Source organism: Camelus ferus, chromosome 16 (genome assembly GCF_009834535.1).
Source record: "Camelus ferus isolate YT-003-E chromosome 16, BCGSAC_Cfer_1.0, whole genome shotgun sequence".
Lineage (NCBI taxonomy): Eukaryota > Metazoa > Chordata > Mammalia > Artiodactyla > Camelidae > Camelus > Camelus ferus.
In genome coordinates, this window is record NC_045711.1 from 48,534,923 (window position 1) to 48,559,481 (window position 24,559).

General features: G+C 56.8%; 2 protein-coding genes across 4 annotated transcripts; both read left to right on the top strand.

Moving 5' to 3' along the window:
- Positions 1-86: 86 nt before the first annotated feature.
- STARD3 (StAR related lipid transfer domain containing 3) lies at positions 87-21,248 on the top strand. 3 transcript variants are annotated; one of them, XM_032457921.1, is made up of 15 exons: positions 87-244; positions 11,152-11,423; positions 14,270-14,347; positions 14,725-14,802; positions 14,926-14,979; positions 15,380-15,497; positions 15,689-15,787; positions 16,017-16,072; positions 16,448-16,540; positions 17,218-17,280; positions 17,428-17,523; positions 17,900-17,979; positions 18,074-18,178; positions 19,295-19,388; positions 19,810-21,245. In XM_032457921.1, exons 2-15 carry the CDS (start codon positions 11,202-11,204, stop codon positions 19,912-19,914), a joined length of 1,341 nt encoding a protein of 446 aa, XP_032313812.1. In that variant the 5' UTR covers positions 87-244; positions 11,152-11,201; the 3' UTR covers positions 19,915-21,245. The 3 variants fall into 3 exon arrangements, with proteins under 3 accessions (XP_032313812.1, XP_006176419.1, XP_006176420.1); XM_006176357.3 differs by lacking the exon at positions 87-244 and adding an exon at positions 10,811-10,960 and having other exon boundaries at positions 19,810-21,248; XM_006176358.3 differs by lacking the exon at positions 87-244 and having other exon boundaries at positions 14,725-14,789; positions 15,676-15,787; positions 19,810-21,248.
- A 1,146-nt stretch (positions 21,249-22,394) lies between these two features.
- On the top strand, positions 22,395-23,676 carry TCAP (titin-cap). The gene is made up of 2 exons (XM_006176356.3): positions 22,395-22,558; positions 22,812-23,676. Exons 1-2 carry the CDS (start codon positions 22,449-22,451, stop codon positions 23,200-23,202), a joined length of 501 nt encoding a protein of 166 aa, XP_006176418.1. The 5' UTR covers positions 22,395-22,448; the 3' UTR covers positions 23,203-23,676.
- The last annotated feature ends 883 nt before the right edge of the window (positions 23,677-24,559 follow it).

A 24,559-nucleotide genomic window follows, 5' to 3' on the forward strand; every position in this document is an offset into this window, starting at 1 on the left:
CTAGCTTCAGCTACAGCCCCAACTTCCGGTCATTGGGGGTGAGGCCCAAGGGCTTGGGGGCGGGGCCGAGGCGAAGGGGCGTGGCTGCAAGCCTACGCACGTCCCGGTTCGTTCTCTGGGGCGGACTCAGTGGCGGAAGTGGCGCCTCCGGAAGATCCCCTTCCGCTCGGAGGCGCTGCGGTGGCCGCGGACCAGACTGTTGCTGGGGCAAGGTGGAGCCAGGGCCGTAGCTGATATGGAGCAGGTGGGTCCGCGAGAGGTCACTGGGGCCGGGCGGTGGTACGAGAGCTACGTCTTGCCAGCGGATCCCGCCGCACCCGCCGGTGTCCGTTCTTGGTTCCGTCCGACCCTTCCCACACCCGCCGCGTCCCAGGTTCCGCCCCCTTCCTCTGCTCGGGTTTCTACCCAGCGCGGGACTCCGGGGTCTCCGACGCTGACCCTCCGCGGCCCCGCCCATTCGAGAGAGCCTGGAAGGACGTCTCGGGTCGTCTCCCAAAATGTTTCTCTTGGCTCTTAGGGGGGAAGCAAGGGGGTGGTATCTGGGTTTTAAAGGGCTGGAGTTGGGTCTGGGGAGGGGTCAGGGTTTGAGAATGAGGAGGGAAAATATCTACAAGTTCCTGTTGTTCTGCGTCTATCATCCGGTTTTCCTCAACTTCCTTTGGAAACGGCAGTGAATGACTTCCTAATTGACATCAAAAGGGCCCTTTAAGTGTCTTTCATGAGTTATTAGAGGTGCAGAAGACCAGTGACCTCCTTCCTAATTGATGTAATTGACACGTGCCCTCCTTCCCCTTTTTTGACTTCCTCCGCGTCAGCATCCTCTTATTTTCTCCTACTCCTGACTGTGCAAGTACCGTGTCACATACTCCTCTCCTGCCCAGCTCCTCACTCTGTACGCTGAATCTGGATGGTCTCATCTCTGTCATGGCTTTAGATTTACACCACCTAAACACCCGAAACGCGCCCAGATCTACATCTTTAGCGCAGCCCCTCCTACTACCGGTTGGACAGCTCCACTTCAGCTGGAGCTCTCCTCCATCTAAACTTAAAATGCTTTTCCCCTCTGCAGATTCAGTCTTTCTCTGCTACCCCACCCCAGTCAGAAACCTGACAGTTATCTTCTACTTCCTCTTCTTCCTCAATTCCCATATTTAAGAGGTGACCTAGTCCAACTAATTTCCTGAACATGCTTCATGCTGGTCCGGTGCTTCCATCTCTTCTGTTACCACCCTTGATGTGTTTCTCACCAGGATGACTGCAACGGCTTCCCAATCATGGCAACTTCCAATCATGGCTGTCTGCGACCCAGTCTCCAAACTGTAACTCTTGTGATCCTTTAGAAATATGTCTCATAGTTTCATAATGTCACTTTCTTGCTTAAACCCCTTTGATGGTTTCCCATCACCTATGGGAAAGGCTGAATCTTTAGCAAAATTTACAGAGCTCTTTATGATCTGACCTCTTCCCTACCAATCTCCTGTGTGTATTCTGAGGTCCTACAATATGGCCCAGCAGGATGCGGTTGCCCACACCTTGCTGTTTTGTGTCCCCCTGCCTTTGCACACACCAGCCCCACTGCTGGGAAAGCCCCTTCTCTCATCTGCTGGGCTACCTTCTACTTGTCCTTCAGTGCTCTGCTCAGGCAGCGTCCCATCTCTATATCACCTTTCCCCCACCTTCCCAAGGCTAAATATTATCCCATCTGAGTCCCTGCAGCATCCTGTCCATAATAGCATAGTGATTAAGAATACAGACTTTTGAATCAGACTTTCTGGGTTCTGATACTGTTTTGTGACTTTGATGAAGTCAGTGCCTCAGTTTCCTCATTGGTCAAGTGGAGATAGTAATGTGCTTACCTGACAGAGTTATTGTGAGGATTAAATAAAATAATGTATGTATAGGGCTTAAAACAGTGAGCACATCAGTGCTCCATAAGTAAATGTTAGCTATTACCTTTTATAGAAGAATACTATAGAACAGTGGTTATGACTTGTAATGTTACAAGCTGCTTGAGGACAGTTGATGCAGCTTACTTCTCATTCTGTCCCAGAGCCCCAAACCCTGGCTCTTTGCCAATAAATAAAATGCTGGGGCAGAGGGCATTGGGGACAGAATCTGGATTTGTTGAGTGAGGACTCAGAAAGGTGAAAGACCCAGAAACGATATCAGTCTGCTCAGGAAATGAATCTGGAAATGGATAAATGATACACGGCAAACATTAATTCTAGACCTCTGGGAACCCAAGGGAGAGAAAGGCCAAGGATGGCTTCCCAGAGGAGCTGACTGTTTGTGAGGGGCCTTAGAGTAAGAGAATGAGTTTACCAGAGGTGGGTAGAGATTGGGGTGGGCTGAGAGAATGTAGAGCTCTTGCAGGGAGGGGGCTGAAGTGGGCAGGAGGGCAGAGGCAGTCCCCTCTGCTCAGGTTGGTGATTTCTTTCCTCCTCTGGCCATGAGGAAGTGTCCCCTTGGATTAGGAGCCTGCAGGGCCCATGCCCTGGGGAGCCTAGAGGCCTGGTACCCGGTGTTTGGGGGCAAGCCCCTGGGGTAGGATCAGCACACATACCTGCGGGCTGGGCATGTGCTTTAAGCCAGAGTCTGGGCCTTTGTTCATGCCTGGAATGCCCATCTTCCTCGCCACCAGCTCAAAGATGTGAATTCTTCAAGGCCTGGGTCATAAGGCTTCCCCTCACTGTGGCTTTCCTGACCTCACCCACTCCAGCCTGGATCAGATGCTCCCTTCTCTGTGAGCCCACGATCCTTTGTTCTGTCCTCCCTGAAAGTGCTGATTACAGCATGGCACTGCGCGCTGTTTATCTGTCAGCCTCCCCCACCCGACCCGGTACCCCTGAATATCCATCCCCTGGACCAGCACAGTGTCTGGCACACCATAGGCTCTCAGCTCACATGCTGCGTTAAACTGAGCTCTCCTCATGCCTAAACTTGTTTAGGGGAGGGGGTGCAGTTGAGACCAAAAATCCTGTACATTTGTTCCATTGAATGGTAGAGAGTGTTGGCTCCATTTTACAAACGAGGACACTGAGGCTTGGGAGGTAAACTCAAGTGTACTCTGCAGGAACTGAAAGAATTGTCTCCTGACTCCAGGTCCACAGTTGTGTCCTAGAAACTTAGGATCCCAGCCCCCAAAGGGGCAGCTGCCACATCAGTGGAACAAGGAACAAGGAAGGCATCCCATTCGGCCAGTTGTGTGTCCCTCTGAACTTCTTCTGCCTGGGAAGAGGCTGTTCCTAGCTTTTGTCTGGTCAGGGCTGGTGGTGGGAGGAGTCTTGCTGAACCGCCCCACCCCTGAGGGCCCTTCCCTTGAGTAGGCTGATAGGACTGAGATCTCCCTGGAAGATGACTGGCCTTTCAAGACTGACCTTGAGAAGTGACCTCATTCACCCAGTTTTACCCAACAGCACTAAGAGTTGGATGGGCCCTGACTCATCAGCCCTTGCGTAGGCCAGGGGTCATAGAATCACATAGCTGGGGGTATCTCCAACATTTAACAGGGCCTGGCATGTGGAGAGGGCAGGAGGGCTGAGCGGATCTCAGTTTGTTATGATTTTCCAGTAAGCTGTACTGTCAGAACCTCTTGGCTGGGGAGGGGAGTGTATACTGTTGAATGTAGTTTCTGTTTTGACTTGACTCTGCTCTCTCCACTTCCCCAGAAGGAAGGGAGAAACAGCTCAGTTTGGGCTTTGAGATCTTATTTGTCACTGCTGCTGTGTCCTCTCTCTAAATTCCCACTTTTCCAGGGATGTCCCAAGCCCTCCGAGTGGGGCAGAGTAGGGGCCAGTAAGCCAGCTATGCCAAGGCTGATGGTGTGGGCCACTGAGCCCTGAATTACAGGAGAGCCTACTTTGTGCCATCCCAGATCAGCTCCCTGAGGCCAGAGCCCGTCCTTCTGCCCAGCAGTGCTGATGGGACCCTCCACTGGGGCAGAGTGCCAGGGCCCTGCCTTGAAGGCTGTACCATGGCCCCTAGTAGTAGCAAATGCTACTCTTAATTAAACACAGGCACGTTGCAAGCGTTATTTCTAATCCTTTCAATGGCTCTGTGAAGTGGACACTCTACTGCCCCCATTTTACAGATGAGGAGACTGAGGTTCAGAGAGACTCAGTGATTTAGTCAAGGGCACACAGCCTAATAAAGAATGGCCTTGAGCTTTTGATTCCAGGTCTGCTGACCAGCCCCCAAACCCACACCCTTTCCCTTGTTCCAGGTGGACACTACAAATCCACAGGCCAGTGAACCTACTGGATGTGGTCCATGCATGGCCACACACTGACTTGGGCCTCAAGGGCTCGAGGAGAGATGACTTTAAGAGTCAAGTATGGGAAGGGAAGTGCTGAGCCGGATCTGGGCTTGGGGAAGCCTGAGGGTGAGGGTGAGGGTGAGGTTTGCCCAGGACTTTTGAATTGATCTTTGAAGAGTCGGGGTTCCTCTCAATGAGAGGCAGTCATTCCAAAATGAGGAAAAGAGGGCCTGGAGACCCAGAAGGGGGACCAGCCAGCCATGGTGTGTCCTGGGAGCGGCCAGTGAGCTGGAGAGTATTGGGGGAGGGGTAGCAACCACATAGCAGGAGAGGAGTGTGGGGACCCTCACTCTCTGAGGGATTTAACTCACCCCTAGTCCTCCCCCAGTGAGTCGGGGCTCAGGGAAGAGGAGGGGAGCAGCCACCCTGCCTGCAGGTGCCCAGGAAACCAGTCCTTCTTGCCGACTGCGGGAGGAGCTGCCTGGGCTCTGGGCAGCGCAAGCCACCAATAGATGGTAGAGTCCAGCTCCAGGAAAGGCTGCCTGAACAGGTAGGGCCACTCCTTCAGGGCTGTGTGTGTGTGTACACCTGTGCACGTGATGCTGCAGGAAAGGGTGGAAATAGTCGTTCAACACATTTCCTGAATATTTACTGTGAACCTGGTACCATTCTGGGTACTGGGCATGCAGCAGTGAGCAGAGCATGGTGAGTCCCTATTCCAGTGGGAGAAGGCAGGCAGTAAACACAGACCAGTAAACATATAATATGTCTAGGGTGATAAGAGCTGTGAAGAAGAATTAAGTGGGGTAAGAGGATGGAGGGTGGGGCTAAATAGGGAATTCAGGGAAGGCCTTACCAAAGGGACCAGAGTGACTAGAATGGAGGGAGGAAACATTGCAGAAACATAGGGGAGGAACTCGGGACAGGACAGCAGGTTCAAAGGTCCTGGGGTGGGAGCATGCTGGATGTGTCCAGGGAACAGTGAGGGACCAGTGTGGCTGTAGCAGAGCTTTCCAGGTGAAGAGGAGGCTTGTAGGCCAGGGTGGGACTTTGGCCTTTACACTGGGTGAGCTGGAACCATTGGAGGTTTGGGGCATTGGGGAGATGTGGTCTGCTTTTTACCAGGATCCTTCTGGCTGCTGCACTGAGAATAGACTTGGGACAAGGACAAGGAAGAGTTCAGGAAGCAGGAGCCAGTGAGAGATGATGGCTCAGGCAGGGTGAGGGTAGTGGTGAGCAGCGGCAGATACTGGCTGGATTTCGAAGGATTTGTTGGTGGTTTGGATGTGGAGAGGAGGACACTGGGCTCTCCACAGGCCCTGGCTGGGTAGCTGTTAAGCTCTTTGAGGTCTTTTGACACTGCACGCCTCGGCCAGCACAGGCACTGGAGGCCCCTACATTTGGCTTTTCCAGGTCCCAGCCCAGCGCTGAGGGAAGCTCACGTGGCCCTGGGACCAGCTCTGCCCCATCCTGGCTGTGGGGGGTTGCGGGCGCTGTGGGCAGGCCTCTCCGAGCTTCAGTCTCCTCCATCCCAGCCTCATCTCCACAGCTCCTGGTAGGGGGAGGACGTGTGCAGAGGGGCCAGTGTGGGCCACTGCCAGCCGGGATTTGTTTCTTCTGGCCTGTCTGGATGGTCTGCAGGCCTGTTTGGTCTGCTGTCCTCCCTCCCTGAGCCAGATTCCATCTAGGCTGGCCAGCAGCAGGACATGGGCCAAGACCAACCTCTTCCCTACCCAGAGCCTCTGCCTCCTGCCCGTCTGCGGATTCTCCATTAACCTGGGCATTAACAGGGGTGCCAGAACAACCCCAGCCCTGGCCTGAGGCCAGCTCACAGTTGGACAGAGCTCAAGACTGTGTTTCCTCCAAAGAAGAGGCAGGAATGTCATGTTAGCTGATCCTTACACAGAAGTCACTCTGTGCCAGGGACTGTTCCAGGCCATCATGTTTAATAAGTCACTTACTCCTTATAATACCTGTAGGAGGTAGGTGCTGTTGTTACCCCCATTTTACAGAGGAGAAAACCGAGGAACAGAGAGGTTCAGTGACTAGTAAGGTAGGAATCCAGGATTTGAACCTTCTCCTGGCTTGGCGTCCAGTTCTTTCTTGGCTTCACTGATTCCTGCTGACTTTTACTGAGTTAGGGACCCCTCAGGGAAGCCCCCATGGCCAGTGTGGGGCTCGAGCCAGCATTTCCCAAGGAATGTAGCATGGGGGACGTGTTTAGAGCCTGTGTCCACTGTCTCCTTGGCCTCAGGAGAGGGTTTGGAGTTGCTGCACTGCTCAGAAGTGAGGATCATTTCTGGATATAGATGAGACTTGTTCCCTCCATCTCAGGGTCACAGAGCACAGCTTGTGGGATAAGCTCTAGCTGGAACTTGTACAGGTTGGCCCAGCCTTCCGTCAGAAGTTGGGCGGAGGAAGGGGTGAGAGGACCCCAGAGGTGGCGGTGGTTATTGAGCACTTCCTCTGTGGTGCCAGGCATTACGCGCTCCCCATGCTTCACTGTCTCCTCTGATGCCTAGACAGCCCAGGCTCCATACAGGTATCCCCAGTTTCCAGATGCAGCCTCAGAGGTTTGCCAAGCGAGTAAGGAGCATTGTTCACATTGCAAATTTGCCTTGGCCAGGAAACGCCAGCCTGGAGCTGCAGAGGGGTGGCTGGAGCTTCCAGCCTGAGCTGTGACTGCTGCCTGGGAAGCACCCTGTCTGTGCCCCTGCCACCTAAGAACTGTGGAAATTGGGCCCTGGGTGGAGGTGGGCGTGGCTGGGAGGGGCAGATGGGAGCTTGGAACTGCAGGGGGCGCCGGGCACCAGAGGGAAGGGGTAGGATCAGAGATCAGTCCTGTCCTCCCCCGAAAGCCTGTGCACGGAGCTGGGATGGCACCCCACCTCCCGCCCCACCCCTACCCTGGGAACACATTTGTGCAGAGCTGGAGTAACGTGGCCCTTAGTGCACACAGATGGACTGGAGGCTTGGAGGGCTTGCGGATGAATTGTGGAGCTCAGCTTTGAACTCAGGCCTTTGGGGGTGATACTATTACACGCCATCGTAGGGTATAACCCACTGACACCGACATAAACGCCGGCCCTAGAAGGTAGTAATTATCGCTGCCTTTTTTATTGTGGTAAAATGCACATGGCATAACATTTACCTTCGGAGCCGTTTTTCAGTGGGCAGCCTATGGCGTTAAATATATTATTGTTCCCTTTATTTAATGCAACTGAAGAAACCGAGCTAGCGTGTCCTGGGGCAAGTAAGAGAAGGCCTGGGACGGGGTGAGGGGCCTCCACCTTTGTCCTGGGAGCTTTCCTTGGGCCCAGAGACCTGCTTTGCCTGCTCCTCTAGGATGAGAAAACTTCCAGTTTCCTCCCTCCTTCCCTCCCTCTCTCCCCAAGCCTCAGCAGCTCAGCTTCTACATGCACATCAAGTGTCAAGTCTGCAGCCAGCCCAGGCGGACTCCTTCCCGCTGCACGTGCTGTCCCACTCCTGACACCTCTGAAGGCGCTGGTGGGGGGCGGTGACAGCAGGCAGTGGGCTTGGCAAGCGGGGTTGCTTCTCCCGGGGGCTAGTTCCTGCCTCCCCTCGTCAGAAGGGCGGACGCGGCTGGTGGAGGCCAGGCGTGGCTGCTCTGTTGGCCGCCGCCACCTTCCATCCTCCGGGGCCAGGGGCCCGAGAACAGGTGCTCTGGGGACTGTCGAGGGCAGTTCCAGGCCGAGGCAATTTTCACCTCACAGACTGGCAGGTGGTCTGATGGGGCTCAAGAGCCTTTTGAAGTCATCTGAGCCAGCGATTTTCAGACCACGCCAAGGAGGTGCCTCAGGGGTGACCCTGGCAGGAGTTTGAGGAAAGACTGATTGGGGGGGCTCTCTGAGGTCACTTCCTGTGGCAGGACCCACAACAGTCCTGTTTTTATCTGTTATATATTGAGGTTCCAAGTAAAGTTTTTTGCTTGTTTAAGTTTTTCTTGCTTAAAAAGCCACAAACCTTTTTCCCAGATGGAGAAACGGAGATTCGGTAAGAAAGACTTGCCCAGAGTCACTTGGGATTAGTGGTTGCCCCAAAACTTGGGCTCAGGTCTCAAATTCTGACCGGTGCTCTTTCTACTTCACAAGCTCTTGCTTGTCCGGACTCTCTTGTAGGGGAGGGTGATACAGAACCCCTCTATTTCTGACTCTTGGCCGGTTGCCCCCACCTTCAGAGCCCTGGGGCTCAACTCCCACACCCCCCACCCCGGTATCTGCAGCTGTTCCTGGCTCCCCCCCAACACCTCTGCTCTCAGCCCCCATCTGTGTCTCTTGCTTCCACAGGAATGTCTGGATGTATGAGTGTCAGTGCTGTTGCCACTCTTGAGTGTGTCTCACACCCAAGCTGCTGCCACCCAAGTCCTGTCCCCAGAGGGGGAGGGAGAAAGCCAGGGGGAAAGACAGATAGACCCGGGAGCCGACTGGGAGTGGGGAAGCCACAGCGCCCCACAGTGAGATAAAGAAGAGGGAGAGAGAGAGAGGGTGAAGGCAGGTAGAAAAGAGAAGGCGAAAGAGAAACAGAGGAGACTGGATAAGTGGAGAGTCTGATCTGATGTGGGTGGAGAGAGAGGCTCACAGCTGGGAGAGGGATGGAGTGAAAGACCCAGAGGGGGTGAAATAAAGACAGCATGGGAGAGGGGTACAGAGACACTTCCAAAGGAAGGTAGAGAGGTAGTCTGTGAGGGACACAGGAAAGAGGAGGAGAGAGGGAGGTAGGGCTGGCAGGAGACAAGAGGGCAATTAGAGACAAGGAAATGTCACCTGCCCTGGAGCTGTGGCCCTGTCACAGTGAGGGATGCATGGGGCGTGCAGTCTGGCACCAGATCCGGCTGATGGATATTGGGAGGTCCCATTGCCAGTGGCCTGTCACATCCCCTCTTCTGACTGCCTTCTTCCAGAGCTGGGCCCAGTTTGCCTTCAGTACCCTCCAGATGAACCTGTCACAGGGACCTCAAGAGTGTGGTAGTCGGGGGTGGCCTTGGGCTGGTGCCTCTGCTGAGAACAGTCAGCTCCTATCCATTGGGTTTGCCCAGAGGCAGAGGGATGGGCGAGCTGGCTTGCTCAGAAGCTCCTGCTGGCCACAGACTGGGGGCTTGTTTTGGACTTAGTAGATGGATGGGATCATGGAAAGTAGCAGACTTAGCAAAGGTATGGACAGGACGGCGAATTGGGAGGGGAGATTGTTCACATCTTGCCTTCCCAGGATCACGGATTAGAGATCTAGGGGTCTCCTCCTGGCCCCTGGTGCTGGCGCGGGAGAGGGCTCAGGGAGACTCTTAATTGAGTCCCAGAAGCTCAGGACCCACCAGGCTGAGTCAGCTCCTTTCTGGCTCCAGACTAAACCTTTCCTTCCCCCGCCCAGGGGACACGGTGCTGCTGCCAGCAAATTGGTGGAACAGAGGCCTAATGAAACAGAGACCTTAGGCCTGGGGGCTGCATGGCAGGGAGGGAGTGCTCTGGGGGCCCCCTTTGCCTCTAGGGGTCATGAGGATTTCAGCCTCGTGGATGCATAAGCAGTTACGGGATGGGTAAGTCCACTCACCTCTCAGAGCCTTGGCTGTCTCATCTGAAGAATAGGTGTGGGCGTGAAAGGCACTGTGGGCAGTGTTCCGTGTACTCTGGAGCCCAGGGTGAGCCTTGGGTAGTGGTTGGTCTGTCCTCGTTCTCTCTTTAGGTTTTCCCCTGGTCCTTTCTGCTGCGTAGTTTGGAGCTGAGGGCCAAGAGACCCTCTGGGTCATCCATTTATTCAGCAATTATTCAGCACCCATTAGGCGCCTGCATTAACCAAGTCGGGGAAAGGCCTGCCTGGTGGAGTTTGCAGAACTATCAGTAAGATGGTTTCAGATGGTGAGAGTTCCCTGAAGAAGGTAAAGCCCCGTACTGTAACCGGGACTGGGGACAGGAGGGTGGGAGGCTCCGAGGAGAGGGCTTTGGAGCTGCCACCTGAAAGGACTGGGAAGAGCACTCCACACAGCGGGTAGACCTGGGTCTCAGGCCCCCAAGGCAGAACTGGGCTGCCATATGTAGGGACCTAAAAGGCCAGGGTGGCTGTCCAGTCAGTTGGGGCCTGGCCTTGTGAGAAGGGCCAGGCCCTGTGAGAGGAGCGCTAAGAGGAGCCGGGCAGAGCCACATCCTTCCGGGCCATGCGGAGGGTGCTGACCCTCAGCCCAGTGGGGAGCCTTTGAAAGGTTGTAAGCTGGAAAGGCAGGATCCGCTGTATGTTCAGAAGAGCTTTCCCTGGCTGTCAGTGTGAAAAAGTGGTTGTTGCAGGGTGACAGAGGCAGCCCGGAGATGCGTGCCTCAGGAGCAAGTCGGGCGGCTGGGGGAGAGATGGTGCTGGTTGGGGCTGAGGTGGGGGTGGCAGGGGCGTAGCTAGAGAGAAGGGACCAAGATGTCTCCCTCCATCCTGCCTTCCCCGTCCTAGCTTGGAGCTCTCAGAGACACTGCTCTAGGAAGTCCCTCCCAGTTGCCATGGATCAGGGGGTGGGAGGGTAGGGCTGGCTGCTGGGAGGGAATGTGGCTTTGTGCTGGAAAACAAAGAACAGAGCTTGGGGCCCGTCTTCTCCTGGGGGTGGGGGCAGGCCCAGAGGCTGTTGACAGGACCACAGGCTGAGCCACAGGGCAGGGCTTGGCAGGAGCAAACAGTGCCCCCAGGCATCGGGGATTCCAGAGCCCTCCTACGGTGAAACATGGGGCCACAGGGAAATTGGGCAGAGGGGGCCCTGGGCCATGGGGCTAGGACCGGGAGGGGGCATCTATGTTGGGAGTAAGTGACATCCCTGGGGGCTGTGTGTGAAGGGAAGAGGGAGGTTAAAGGGACCTCCAGGGCCCTGAGGTTTGTGACCTGACCCAGCCACCCTGCCTTCCCTGCAGCCCTGCCGCTGAGGCCCAGACCTCCCGCCCTGAGGTGGGGACCGGCCAGGATGAGCAAGCCGTCTGGGGAACTGGCCCACAACCTGGAGCACAGCCTGCCGGCCGTGGCCTCCCTAGGCTCGTCACTGTCACAGAGCCAGAGCCTCTCCTCGCACTTCCTCCCGCCACCGCCAGAGAAGCGCCGGGCCATCTCTGACGTCCGGCGTACCTTCTGTCTCTTTGTCACCTTCGACCTGCTCTTCATCTCCCTGCTCTGGATCATTGAGCTGAACGTGAGTAGGGCGGAGGCTGGGGGCGCAGGCTGTGTTGAGGGAGTTGCCTGGGCCTCAGTGACTCCATTTGCTGTATGGGGGTAGCCTGGGGAGGGGGTTGATTTCCAGGTAAAATGAAGATGAGAAAGTAAGGCAGCAGTTCTCATTTTCCAGAGAAAGAATATGGGGCTCAGAGGGGTTGAATCATTTATCTGAAGTCTCTCAGTAAGTATGTAAAGGAGTCAGGGTTTGAACCCAGACCCTCCCGCTCCAGAGGTCACACTCTGACCTCTGTGCCAATACTGCCCTCTCGTGGACACTCTTGAGAAAGGAGGAGAGGGCCCAGAGGGCCTTGGGTGAGCTATTGAATAACTTTTGTCTTCTTTCTGCCCTCTCTGTCTTCATTCATTCATTCATCAGCAAACGTTTTTTGAACCCCTGCTGTGTCCCAGGCACTGTGCTAAAAGCACAGGGTAGAATGGGGAGCAGCGAGTAAAAACTCCCAGTTCCTAGTGGCGCCAAGCTCTCCATCCCCATTTTGGGCACTCCTCCAGTTTGCCCTCTTGGGTTTGGTGAGATGCCACCTAGCAGTCTGGAGACAGAGCTGCCTGTCAGGGCAGGTCTTGTGCAGTGCTTGGCCAGCTGGCCATGGGGTCTCATCTCTGGGCGCTGACAGGGCACAGCAGGACCTGACACAGAGGCAGGAGCCATGGGAACAGGGCATCCCAGGCTTGGTCCGGTCCCGGCTTCTCCTCTATAGTAATTGAGTCCCACCTCAGCAAGGGACTCAGCCTGTCTGAGCTTTCCCATCGTTCCCCTTTATGCAAAGTGGGGCAGAGTTCTGGATGGCAGGTGCCCTTCCTCCAGGTCTCAAGCTCAGGTGTCAGGAAAACAATGACTCTGTTGCTGAAAATGAGTTTGGAGAAGGGGCCAGTTTAGGGTTGCAGAGGATAAGTTGGATTGTGGGCATGTCGAGCTGGAGGGGAGGGCAGGGCTCTGTGGGTGACTGTCCTTTGTGCACAGAGATGAACTGGCACCTTCAGTGAGTGGAGCCACAATCACGGAGGACCTTAGGGACCATTTAACTGATGAAAGAACTGAGGCCCAACAAGGTTTGGGGCCATTTGAAGAGCTTCCGAGGTCTTAGGCTTTCTTTCTTTTGAAGGTTCCATCCAGCATCAGAAAGCAGGCACTAAAATTCATCCCCATCCTTCATTCAATATATATTTTCTTGCCGGAAAAGAGCTGAAAATTTTTGATAATTTTACTTTTGAAATTCTCTGACTGTATTGGTTGTAATAGCTCAGCTGTCATCATGTAGACTTGCGAATTCTTGCAAACTGAGAAAAATCTAACCTCCAAATTGTTTTCAAACATGATGAAAAGTTTCAGAATGCCAGATAACAGTATTAGCAGAATTAGCATAATGTTTAACTTGGTAGATTAACTAAAATTTTATTAATTTCCAATTTTGTCACTTTATTTTTGTATTTAGGAGCATATATATTTTTAGTTTTCTAACAGACTGTGCGTTGCCCAGTGGATACAAGACCCTCGCAAGGTCTTGCAGCCAGAGCTTGGCAAAGGAGGGGCTGGCGCTGTCCTGAGTCCTGACACAATCGGTGCAAGCGGGTACCCAGGCAGAGAAAGAGTTCTCTGAAAAGAGAAAAAGATGGAGAACAGAGCTTTGTTAGGGGTGGGAGAGGCTGTGGAGCCCAAAAGGGCAGTCTGAGGAATAAGAGGAGGGCCAGGCTGGGGTGGGGTGGGGTGTCAGGCCAAGGGCAGGGGGGCGTTTGACTCCAGGGGACTCAGAGTGGTCCTAAGGTAGAAGCACGTGGTGATGTGTCAGAGGCTCGAGTGTCAGTGAGGAGATGTCCAGACTGCTGGCTCCTGCCCTGAGCATCAGAATCACCCGGGAGCTTTATAACGATTCCAGATGCTCAGCTCACCTTGAGATTCAGACCCAGTGGTCTGAACAGCTGTGTCTTTAACAAGTTCCCCCCACCGCCCCCTCCCCAATTTGGATCATCTGCCAGGGATTAGAAGCCCCAGTCTAGGAGGTTATGAAGGGTCTTCCCCTCAGGACTCCTGGGCTCCATTCCCCTTGTGTCCCTGATTCTCCGGGGGCTGGTGCCCCCACCTGCAGAGGCATAGGCCTGCCAGCCCACTCCTACTGAGGCATCAAGCTGCAGTCTAGTTCTCGGTGTCCATCCAGACCCTCACTCCCCAGCCAGGGACTCGGGGATCCCATTGAAAATATGTGGTTGGCTGGGGCAGAGGCAAGGACCAGTCTGCTCACTCTCCACTCCCTCGTCTCTAGCAGCGTGATGGATTTTGCCCATTAAGCACAAACCTAATCAATTGATTTGCCACCTGGGGCTCCGTCTGACTGCCCACTGCCCACCCCCGGCCCCATCACCCCAGATGGATGGTTGGCTGGGAAGATGGAGCACCGCAGTGGTGGGAGGGAGATAAAATTATGTGAGAGGCAAGCTCCCAGCCCCCTGTCTGCCAGCCCTACCTACCTGCATGGGGCGTCTTGCCTCCCCTGCACAGCCCCAAGGCCCTCCACGCTTATCCCTTTCTGGGCACTGGGCCCATGAGTGTCAGAGTCTCTACTCAGTCCTGCCTGTCTGGGCTGCCTGGATCCTTAGAGGAACATTATGAGTGCTGGGGGTCTCAGGCCTCTGGCTGCCCACCCCCCTCTCCCCCACCATGCCTCCGGAGCCTCCTTGGGTGGTAGCTTAGCATTTACAGCCTCTCCTCCAGGTTCCACCCTGCCGCTGCCCCCTCCTCTCCAGCAGGATGAGGGGCAGACCCGGGGACTTGGTTCTGCTTGTAGAGCTATTCCTATCTCCCTCCTCCAGACCAACACAGGCATCCAGAAGAACCTGGAGCAGGAGATCATCCACTACAGCTTTAAAACTTCCTTCTTTGACATCTTTGTGAGTAGCCTTGGGGAGTCTGGGGGCAGAGAGGGCAGGGGGATGTGGCTCTTCAGCTGTCTTCTCTTCTTCCTGCAACACACATCCTACTCTGATCAGGGAGACTTGGCTTCCATCTCATTGTTAAGCAGGTTCCTAAATGAGGCCCCAGCTTCAGAGAACCCGAAGTGGGAGGGGAGGACAAGACCACTGTCCAATAAGGTCACTTCCAAGTCCTCCACAAAGAAAACACTGACTCGGCCATTCTCTCCTGGGGCATGCACACCATGTGGAGGGATCCTGGTGGGGCAGGACTGGAGGGGAGGCCAGCCTCCAGCAGAGGTAGGACGATTGGCTTGTCTGTGATGGCTCCCCCTCCCACTCCACCCCCTCGCCAGGTCCTGGCTTTCTTCCGCTTTTCCGGACTGCTCCTGGGCTATGCTGTGCTGCGGCTCCGGCACTGGTGGGTGATTGCGGTAAGATGCCACTTTCCTGGCAGTTCTCGGGCCCTGGCAGGGCTGGTGCAAGAGATGAGATGGAGGAGGACTCACTACCCAGCCTCTGTGTTTGCTCTCTCCTTTCTTCCCTCCCCTGGGCAGGTCACGACGCTGGTGTCCAGTGCATTCCTCATTGTCAAGGTCATCCTCTCTGAGGTCAGTGGCTCAGGGTCTGGCTGGTCTGGTGGGCATCTGGCCTGAGGGTTGGGCTTCTGCCCAGGAGAGAGTACTTCTCTGATTTTGGGTGTCTGTCCCTATTGTCAGGGTCAGGGTGAGAGGGAATCCTGACCTTAGATATTTCTAAGGACTCATCTTCACTGGTGTTCCCCACTTGCCCACTGCAACGCCCAAGAGCAGAAAGTTCCTCCTTCAGTCTAATCTCAGTTTATCCTGCTGCAGAATTCATTAATCTGTCCATCTCAGAGGCATGTGCCACAGAGTGTCCCTAAGCAGCTGGTACCAGGAGTTGGGTGTATGCCAGAGTTCGTAGCCCCAGGGTGGGACTTTGGGTTTGGGGTGACCCCCTGCCTTGGAGCTCAGCCCCCTTCCTCCACAGCTGCTCAGCAAAGGGGCATTTGGCTACTTGCTTCCCATCGTCTCCTTTGTCCTCGCCTGGTTGGAGACCTGGTTCCTTGACTTCAAAGTCCTACCCCAGGAAGCCGAGGAGGAGCGATGTGAGTGCTGGGGGGTGAGGGGATACAGTAAGGGTCAAGAGAGGAGAGTTTCAGGCATGAGAGCGAGTTCTGAGCTGTCTTGCCAACTCTGCCTCCAAGAGCCTTAGGGTGAACCTGGGCCGGGGACCCCGGCTGCTAAGGCACAACTGTGCTTGTTTGGGGACACTGGCTGCCTGTGTCTGCTCCCCCAGGGTATCTTGCTGCCCAGGCTGCAGTTGCCCGAGGACCCCTGCTCTTCTCCAGTGCTCTGTCCGAGGGCCAGTTCTATTCACCCCCAGAATCCTTTGCAGGTGAGGGCTGGTGGGTGGGGGAACTGCCTTCAAGGAGGGGCTTTATGAGGAGTCGGTTGGCTGGGTCTGTTCTTTTTATTCCTTCTATCAGCTCCCTGGGGAGAGCGAGCAGCCCTCTCCCACACACACTTTTATCCCCCCACATCACTGCTCTTGTATCCGCACCCCACTGCCTCCCCGCACTCTCTCCCCACCTCTTCCCATTGTCATCTGTGCTGGTTTTCTGCAGGGTCTGATAACGAATCAGATGAAGAAGTTGTTGGGAAGAAAAGCTTCTCTGCCCAGGTATTTGGCTGTCTGTCTCCACCCCGGGTGGGCATCCCAGAGAGGGGCCAGTGCTGGGCTCTGCCCAGGTGGTCAGGGGCTTCCCAGCAGAGGGTAGACGTTAGGCAGCCTGAAGGCCAGTCTGTCCATCTGAGTGTCTGCCCTGCTGTCGGTCAGGCCCACTGGTCTGCTTCCTGCCTGGGGCCCAGGTAGGGGTGGCGGGAGCAGCTACAGTCCCAGGAACCCTGTAGGGCCCAGCAGACCAGCCGAGACCCCACATCTGGCTGCGTCAGGCTTCCTTAAGAGATGTGTGGAGTGTCTAGAGCAAGACTGGGCCATGACCAGCTAGGGTGCAGATCCCAGGCTGAGCCTTTCCTGCCTCCCATCCCTGGCCAGGAGCGGGAGTACATCCATCAGGGGAAGGAGGCCATGGCAGTGGTGGACCAGATCTTGGCCCAGGAGGAGAACTGGAAGTTTGAGAAGAATAATGTAAGCGACCTCTTCCTGCCTGCCCTGCCCACATGTGCTGAGAGTTGTCTTGTGGGGAGTTTTCGCTCCCTTTTCTGAGGCCTGAGAAACAAGCCCAAGAACTGCGTGGGTTGGAACCATATTCCTGCCCCAGGAGAGGAGGCTGGATCCTGGGGTCGGCCACTTGGCTGGACTGGATTGGATGTTTCCACTGCCCCTCCTCCTGCTTCCACTCTCTGCCCCCCCCCCACCTCCCTGTTGCTCTGCTCCCTGGGTTCCAGCTTCAAAGGGGAAGCCAGGCTTCTGCCCTGTGTCCGGTGTTTTGTTTCATGATCAAAACAATATTATCTAAAAGGATGGCAGAGAGCTTGGAAAATAGAGGGAAGACATCCTCGTTGCTGTCTCTGGCCAGTCCCTCTGGCAGCCCTTGTCGGCCTGGAGACGCGGTCCTTCGTGGCTGCAGCCACAGCTGTGCTTTTGCCTTTTAACTTGATATCAAAAGCCTTTCTCTCCTCATTGCAGGACATTTGTCAGAACCACTATTTTTCAATGGCTGCTCACATATCCCCAAACTACTGGAGTTTTCTCCCCTGAGCCGTTAGAATCCTGTCCTACCTGTCACCCATTCCTGTCCCCCAGGCCCCCGCCCTGCTCTGCCCTCCACTCACCTCCCTGTCACCCTTGTGACCCTGACACAGGAATATGGGGACACTGTGTACACCATCGAGGTTCCCTTTCATGGCAAGACCTTCATCCTGAAGGTGAGTGAGGGAAGCGGTGTCCAGGAACCTCCTGCTCTGTCTGGGACTCTAGGCGGGGGCCGGGGGTGGGGCACCCTCCAGCAGGTTTCTCCCATCTGGAGGGAAGGGCTGGTGTGCCTGAGTACATCTGGCACCACCCTGCCCCAGACCTTCCTGCCCTGCCCCGCGGAGCTGGTGTACCAGGAGGTGATCCTGCAGCCCGAGAGGATGGTGCTGTGGAACAAGACGGTGACCGCCTGCCAGGTGAGCCGAGCCAGGGGGCCTGGCCTGGCCACCCCTCAGGGCAGAGGCAGAGCAACGTGCTGGATCAGGGTACAGTCATAATCCAGCGTGATCACTTACCCCCAGGGGACCTGGTCACCTCATTGGACTGCTCCGTGCCTCAGCTTCCCCATCTGTGGAATGGGGATAGTGGTAATAGTGCCTCCTGGAGAGGGTTGGGAAACTGGAAAGAGGGAGTGCTCAGAGCGCCTGGCCCAGTACCCATGAATGGGAACGGCTCTTAGTTCAGGGGACTGAGCAGAAAGCAGGCTGGCCTGGAGGTTTCCTGAGGAGCTGGGACCCTTCTCTGGGGTTTTCCTGGGGTGGCTGCACCTCACGTCTGCCCTGGCGCCCACAGATCCTGCAGCGAGTAGAAGACAACACCCTCATCTCCTACGATGTGTCTTCAGGGGCTGCAGGCGGTGTGGTCTCCCCCAGGTGAGTGCCCACCAAGTGCCCTCCTCCCTCGGGCAGGCCGGCTGTCCTTGGACCTTGGTCTTGGCACCCCCTGATCTAACCCTCCCTCCCCTAGGGACTTCGTGAACGTCCGACGCATCGAGCGGCGCAGAGACCGATACCTGTCATCGGGCATCGCCACCACCCACTGTGCCAAGCCCCCGACACATAAATACGTCAGGTGAGCCCCGCCTTGCCTGGGGTCCTCTGAGCTGGCCCCTCCCCTGGTGGCTGTGGGGACAGAGCAAGGTCAGTGTGTACAGCTGGGCATTTTGTCCTGCCAAGGCCACCTCCCTGTCCTCTGTCTCACTGGGCTTTGCCCCTCCAGCCCCTAATCCTGCTTATCTGCTGGAGTCTGCGGAATAGCAGCTAGAGCCTCCACCAGGCTGGAGGGCAGCTCTAGGGAAGACTGTGGATGGTGGTAAATAGGGACCAGCCCGGGGAAGGGGGCTGGGAGCCAGGACCTGAGCAGGAGGGTGTGCTTTCGGAGCTTCACCTTCTGGCCCTTTCACCCCCTTCTCCCTGTGCCGTGGCCTTGCCTTTTCCCAGAGTGCTCACTCAGAAGTCCCTCTCAGTGAGAAGAGGCGTCAGTTTTCCTGCTGGTTATTCCAGCAGTTTCCAGTTCCCCTGCTGTCTAATCCTACGCTGCCGGGGGCCTCCTCCCGGATACCCCACTCTTTCCCTTCGGTCCTGGGGTTCCACAGAGAGCAGTGTTCTTTGAGTGTGGGCCTAGGGGCTCTGGTCTCCCCATGAGCACAGACTTGCTGGGTGATGGACAAGTTCATTTCCTTTCTGAGTACCAACTTCCTTATCTACGGAGTCAGGGGCAAATTAAATGGAGATGGGATGTGAACCATACAGCGCAGGCCTTGATGCCTCCTGAGAAGGCGCCCCCTCCTGGAGCCCAGCAGCACTGCACTGCTCCCAGAGCTGGGCGAGAGTGATAAGCGCTCGCGCAGCCCACCCCTTCACAGCTAGAACAGACGTAGATTCCCTGGACAAAGTAGACGAGGGCTGGGAAGGTAGTAAGCTCCCTGCCACTGGGGGCTGTGTAAACATCAGCAGGCTGTTGTAGGAGGGTTTGAGCAGCACATGGCAGGTGGAGGTGGAGGCTGTATCCTGTGGCCTCTGGGACACCTGTCCTGGGCCTTGCCCAGTCAGGGGAGGGGTTGCTAGACCAGCAACTCCCTTATCTCTTACACCGTAGCCTAAGATGGGCCAAGAATGGGGTAGGGTGATGGGGGTCAAGGGTTCTGCCTGGTTCCAAGATCCCCTCCATTGGTGCCTCTTTCCTCAGGGGCGAGAATGGTCCTGGGGGCTTCATCGTGCTCAAGCCGGCCAATAATCCTCGAGTCTGCACCTTCATCTGGATCCTTAATACAGATCTCAAGGTGGGGGTGCTAGGCCTGCGAGGCAGGCTTGGTGGAGTGGAAGGGACTCTGCTGTGTGACCTTGGGCACTCCCTCCCCTACTCTGTTTCCTTTCTTACTCTAAAATTGGGGTCAGGGTCCAAATGGTCTTCTCACCCTGCTTGCTGGTGGGCCTGTGCCTCCCCTTTCTTACCTCTGACTCCCAGGCCCCAAGGAAGGACATCTGGCCGCCAGCCTAGCCCCTCCCAGGTCTGTTTGTGTGGCTCATGCCAAGATCCGGCACGGCATGTTCTCCCTGCCAGGGGTGGGGAGAGGGCGGCCAGGCTGCATTCCAGAGCTGCACCTGGGTTCTGGCCCAGAGCACCCCTTGCTGGTGCCGGTTGTCAAAGAGGAGCCCCTGTGGAGGGCAAGCCTCCCTGGAACTGTTTCTTGCCTCCCCCAGGGCCGCCTGCCTCGGTACCTCATCCACCAGAGCCTCGCAGCCACCATGTTTGAATTTGCCTTTCACCTGCGGCAGCGCATTGGCGAGCTAGGCGCCCGGGCGTAAGCACGCCCCATCACCACCCTGCAGGCCAGGGGCCTGTCGCTACAGCCTCCAGAGCCAGAGAGGGGGCCGGTTGGGCCTCCTGCTGCCCACAGAGGACCCGGCCTCAAACAGTGGGGAGGAAGAAGCTTCCTCCACAGCAGGCAGCACCTTGGCCCCAAGGTGCCGCCCTTGACCACACGTCACTGTGCCTGGCAGCCATGGCTGTGAGCACGTGGAGGGCTCAAGCATCTGGACTCTGCCACTGAGGCGAGTGGGGTCTGTCCTGCCAACATTTGCATGGTGTCCCTGCCTCCTGGAGGAGGAGATCCACTGTGCCCTACCTGGCCAGGGGCAGGGTCTGGAATGGAAGCCTCAGACTTTGTTGGGGAGGACCAGGGCCCTGGGTAGGACGGAGGTCTGGTCAGCCTTGTCACCAGCATGAAGGTGCAGGAGCCCCTTCATCTGCCTGCTCTCTCATCACAGTTTTTTAGGATTATTTAAAGGGTCTGGGACCTTTTTCCACTTGTACTTGCAGGAGTGCGGGTGGCAGGTTGGGGTGCTGGGTGCTGGCAGCAAACCTGCCTCTCCCAGGTTCTTTCCAGGTTGCCTCCCCACCAGGGCCTCCTTGGGGACCTTTGTAATTTGAGCCAATTACAAACATGAACTCCAAAAAAGACAAAGCAGCTCCTCCAGCCTGGCCTCTTGAGGGAAGTCAAGGGCAGCACCTTGGAGCTCGGGGAGGAGCCACTGCTGCAACCAACACATCACACACCCTCTCACCCTCCCAGAGCCGAGGAGGATGGAGTCACTGGGGACCCAGTTCCTGGAACCCCCCTTCTCACAACTTTCCTGAATGGTTCAGCTGGGCAGATGACTGGTCAGAGAAAAGTTCCCCGCCTCCCTGCCAGGTCTCCTGTGAGGGAAGGTCAGGTCAAGGTCTCCAGCCCAGGATGGGGAGGGGGAGTAGGGAGAGCCCCGGCAGTACCCACAGCAGGCCTTGGCTGCTCCTGGTGTCCCAAGGTCAGGGCGGGGACAGGGGTGTGGAGGGGATGGGGCAGGAGGTGGGGCCTGGACTTCTGGGTCACTGACTCTGGAATCCCAGCCCCTGAGCTCCACTCACCTGCCCTCCTGTCCCACCACACTGGGGCCACCAGGATACTTGCCCTCTCTGCTTGCCTGCAGGCCTCCAGAGGAGGTAACTTGCTTAGAGCCATGGGGTGGGGGGGGGTGCTGTGTTGTGGGGAGAGCCCCTCTCGGTCCTGGTTAGGCGTATGACCCTGGGCAAATCTACCTCTCTGAACCTCCATCTCCTACTTTGTAAAAGCTGTTGTAAGATTAAAAGGTATCAAGAATCAGGTGTAGTGCCTCAGTGATCCCAGGCATGCAGCTCTGCCCCAGGTGGGGCCCATGGGCCTCACCACTAGGTTCTCATCGCAGCTCCCAGCCCTGCCTCTCACCCTGGTGCCCTGTACTCTGTCCACTCAGTGTCGCCCTCATTCCCCATCCCCAAGGGCCCACCACCCTGTGTGCCAGCTTCTTGCAGCACAAGTTGCTGCTCCTGGTGCTGGGCTGCCCAGGAGCCTTCCTACTGGCCGGGGGTGAGAGCCAGGCCCCTCCCACGTGGCACCTTGGAGCTGGCAGGACCCAGAGTTCTTCTGATAAGGCCATTGTGACCAGAAAGTGGGGGAAATGAGGCCCAGAGAGGGACAGAAGCTGATCCATAGTCACACTGCCTATTTGTGGCTGATATGGGGCTAGAGCCAGATCTGACTGCCACTCACTGGAGCCCCAGGATTCTCATCTCACCCCACTTGAGGTGTTGGTAGAGCTGGGGGCCACCTCCCACACCTGCTCCCTCGGCCCCGACTGGCCCGACTTGGGAGACTACTTCTTTGGCCACGGGCCATGCAAAAAGAAAACATACCTGGGAAAGGTTCGTGTCCAGAATCGCAGGTATAGAATTAGCTTCCAGTACCCCTGCTGGTGTAGTGGCAGTTGGGGACCAGGCCATCGGGTGCAGATGCCTGAGGACTTGGCAGCACTGTTCCTGCATTGAGGGGCACTGTCAGGGGATGTGCCCTCGAGCCCAGGCAGAGGAGAGCAGTAGGGATGGGAGTTGACGGCCTGGTACAGAGCCCAGAGGGGGCCTTGGTTTCTGCTGTTTCCTGCTCTGTTTACAGACAGACCGCTGTCCTCCCTGGGTGAGGAGGAGGGGGTGGGGCAGAGGGCAAGTGCCAAGGTTGCACGAGGCTGGGCATGTGCCTGGCTCCAGATAGTGTCTGAGGAGTGACAGACACCTGGAGGTGTCACTCTGAGGACCCCTGCTCCCACCAGACTATCTTGATCTCTTCAGGAGCTGACCTCTGACCTGGGGGCAGCCAGAGTCCAGGTACCCCAAGCCCCGCCCTGGGCCCAGAGTCCTCCATCAGTGAGTCTTGGCTCTGTTTATAGCATCTGACGCCAGAGGGGCTGAAAATAGCCCCTGGAGGAGGGGGAGGAGGGGGCTATTTAAAGGACCTGGGAGGATCAGAGTCCAGAGAGAGTGAGCAGTGATCATGGCCACTTCAGAGCTGAGCTGCCAGGTGTCCGAGGAGGACTGTGAGCACCGAGAGGCCTTCTGGGCTGAGTGGAAGGATCTGACACTGTCCACACGGCCTGAGGAGGGGTGAGTCCTGGCCTGCCAGCGTCCTTCCTCCCCTCCCCTAGAGCACCCTCCCTGAGACTTACTAGGCCAGAGCACAAAGCCCAGGAGAAGCTGAGGGGAGGGAGCAAGGAGGGGACCCACTGGGGAGAGTGAAGTCAAGTCGCCCTTCCTGCACCCCAGGTCCTGGCAGCCCCAGGAAGCCCCGTCACCCAGGCCCCGACCTGAGGGCAGCAGCTCCCAGGAGTTCAGAGTCCCCTTGCCCTCTCCTTCCCAGTTGCTCCCTGCATGAGGAGGATGCCCTGCGGCGTGAAACCTACCACCAGCAGGGGCAGTGCCAGGCGCTGGTGCAGCGTTCCCCCTGGCTTGTGATGCGGATGGGCATCCTCGGCCGCGGGCTGCAGGAGTACCAGCTGCCCTACCAGCGGGTGCTGCCGCTGCCCATCTTCACCCCCGCCAAGGTGGGTGCCAAGGAGGAGCGCGAGGAGACCCCCATCCAGCTGCAGGACCTGCTGGCACTGGAAACAGCCCTGGGTGGCCAGTGTATGGACCGCCAGGACGTGAACGAGATCACCAAGCAGCTGCCCCCCGTGGTGCCTGTCAGCAAGCCCGGTGCCCTTCGTCGCTCCCTGTCTCGCTCCATGTCCCAGGAAGCACAGAGAGGCTGAGAGGGACGGTGACTTGGGCCCCACTGTGCCTGCCCTGGGCTGGGCCCTTCCTGGCTAGGACCATGGAGGGGAGCTGCTGGCCATGGATGCTTTGTAGTTTGCCCAGAGTTGGGGGCTAGGGGAGGAGGGAGCCAGAGGCCAGGATGCCTGGGTCTCCTATGTTCCCAAAGGGAGGGGAGCAAAGGCGGTGGGCACTAAGGGTGGAGAGCTGGGGGCCAGCACAGCCGAGTACCCCTAGCCCCAGGAGGAAGGACAAAAGATGCTAGTGAAGGCAAGAGGTCCTTGAGAGGAGTGACCCCAGTCCAGGCTTCAGCTGCAAAGAAGGATGAGGGAAAATGTCAGGGGATCTGGAATGGTCCAGGAAGGAGGCTTGGAGAAGACTGGAGGGAGGGGGACGTGAAGAGGGCAGAGGCTGGGTGGAGCCCCCAACACCCTCTTGTTAGTGCTGCAATAAATGCTCAATCATGTGCCAGAGTTTTGTCTCTTTCCTTCTGGTTATGGGGCCCAGCCATTGGTGTCCCCCCAAGCTCACTTCTGGGAACAGGCCCTGCATCTGAGCTAAATATGGCAGAGCTAGTGGGTCACCCCATGCTTGGGGGTGGGGGGTGTTGCAGGGACAGAGCTGTAAACAGGGTGCTGTCTGTTCAGCCCCCCTTCCTTACCCGGACGCTGCTGTGCAGTCCTGGCTTCCATGTCCAGTCCTCTGGCACTGAGCAGTGCCCAGGAGGCCAGTTGGCATCCAGGGTTTGTTTAAATGACCTCATGGAGAATATGGAGGGGGCTGGCACCAGAACTGTCCTTAGCTGTGACTCAGAGTGTGGATAGGGTCAGTGACCCCAAAGCTGACCTCTCAGTTCTGAATCCAGACAGAATCAATCCTTGGCTGGAGTCAGGTGTTTCACCCTCCCTGCCCTGGGAGCCCAAGGAGGGTTGTTGGGAGTGGGGTGTGTGTATTGGGGGTCAGGTTCCTGCCTGTGACCCCTGCAGCTGTTGTGCTGACTCATATCCCAACCTGGCTGCCTAGCCCAACAAGAAGACACTCTCCCCTTGGGACAAGGTAGGGGGGTGAGGTGTGGCACAGAGGCCTGGGGCCCAACTTGGCAGGGGCTGGTAGCCTACCCAGGGCAGGGGGCTCTGGACTTAGCCAGCGGGGTCCCACTCCAGGAAGACCATGAAGATGGCCTCGCAGAATCCACTTCCCATTCGGGGAAATAGGAGGGGAGACCTTGGCATCTTGACAGCCTGGTACCTGGAACGCCAAGCAGTCTGCAGGCCTGCCCTGGCCCTACTCCCCCAGAGGGGGCTGGAGTGTGGGCTGGGATTTGAGAGGGGTCAGAGACTGCAGACCGGCAATATG

Bases quoted from the DNA above. Each gene is read 5' to 3' on its own strand.
- TCAP (XM_006176356.3), top strand. From the start codon at position 22,449: ATGGCCACTTCAGAGCTGAGCTGCCAGGTGTCCGAGGAGGACTGTGAG. The intron at 22,559-22,811 runs GTGAGTCCTGGC...TCTCCTTCCCAG, and splicing joins TCCACACGGCCTGAGGAGGG to TTGCTCCCTGCATGAGGAGG.
- STARD3 (XM_032457921.1), top strand. From the start codon at position 11,202: ATGAGCAAGCCGTCTGGGGAACTGGCCCACAACCTGGAGCACAGCCTG. The intron at 17,524-17,899 runs GTGAGCCGAGCC...TGGCGCCCACAG, and splicing joins AGACGGTGACCGCCTGCCAG to ATCCTGCAGCGAGTAGAAGA. The intron at 19,389-19,809 runs GTGGGGGTGCTA...TGCCTCCCCCAG, and splicing joins TCCTTAATACAGATCTCAAG to GGCCGCCTGCCTCGGTACCT.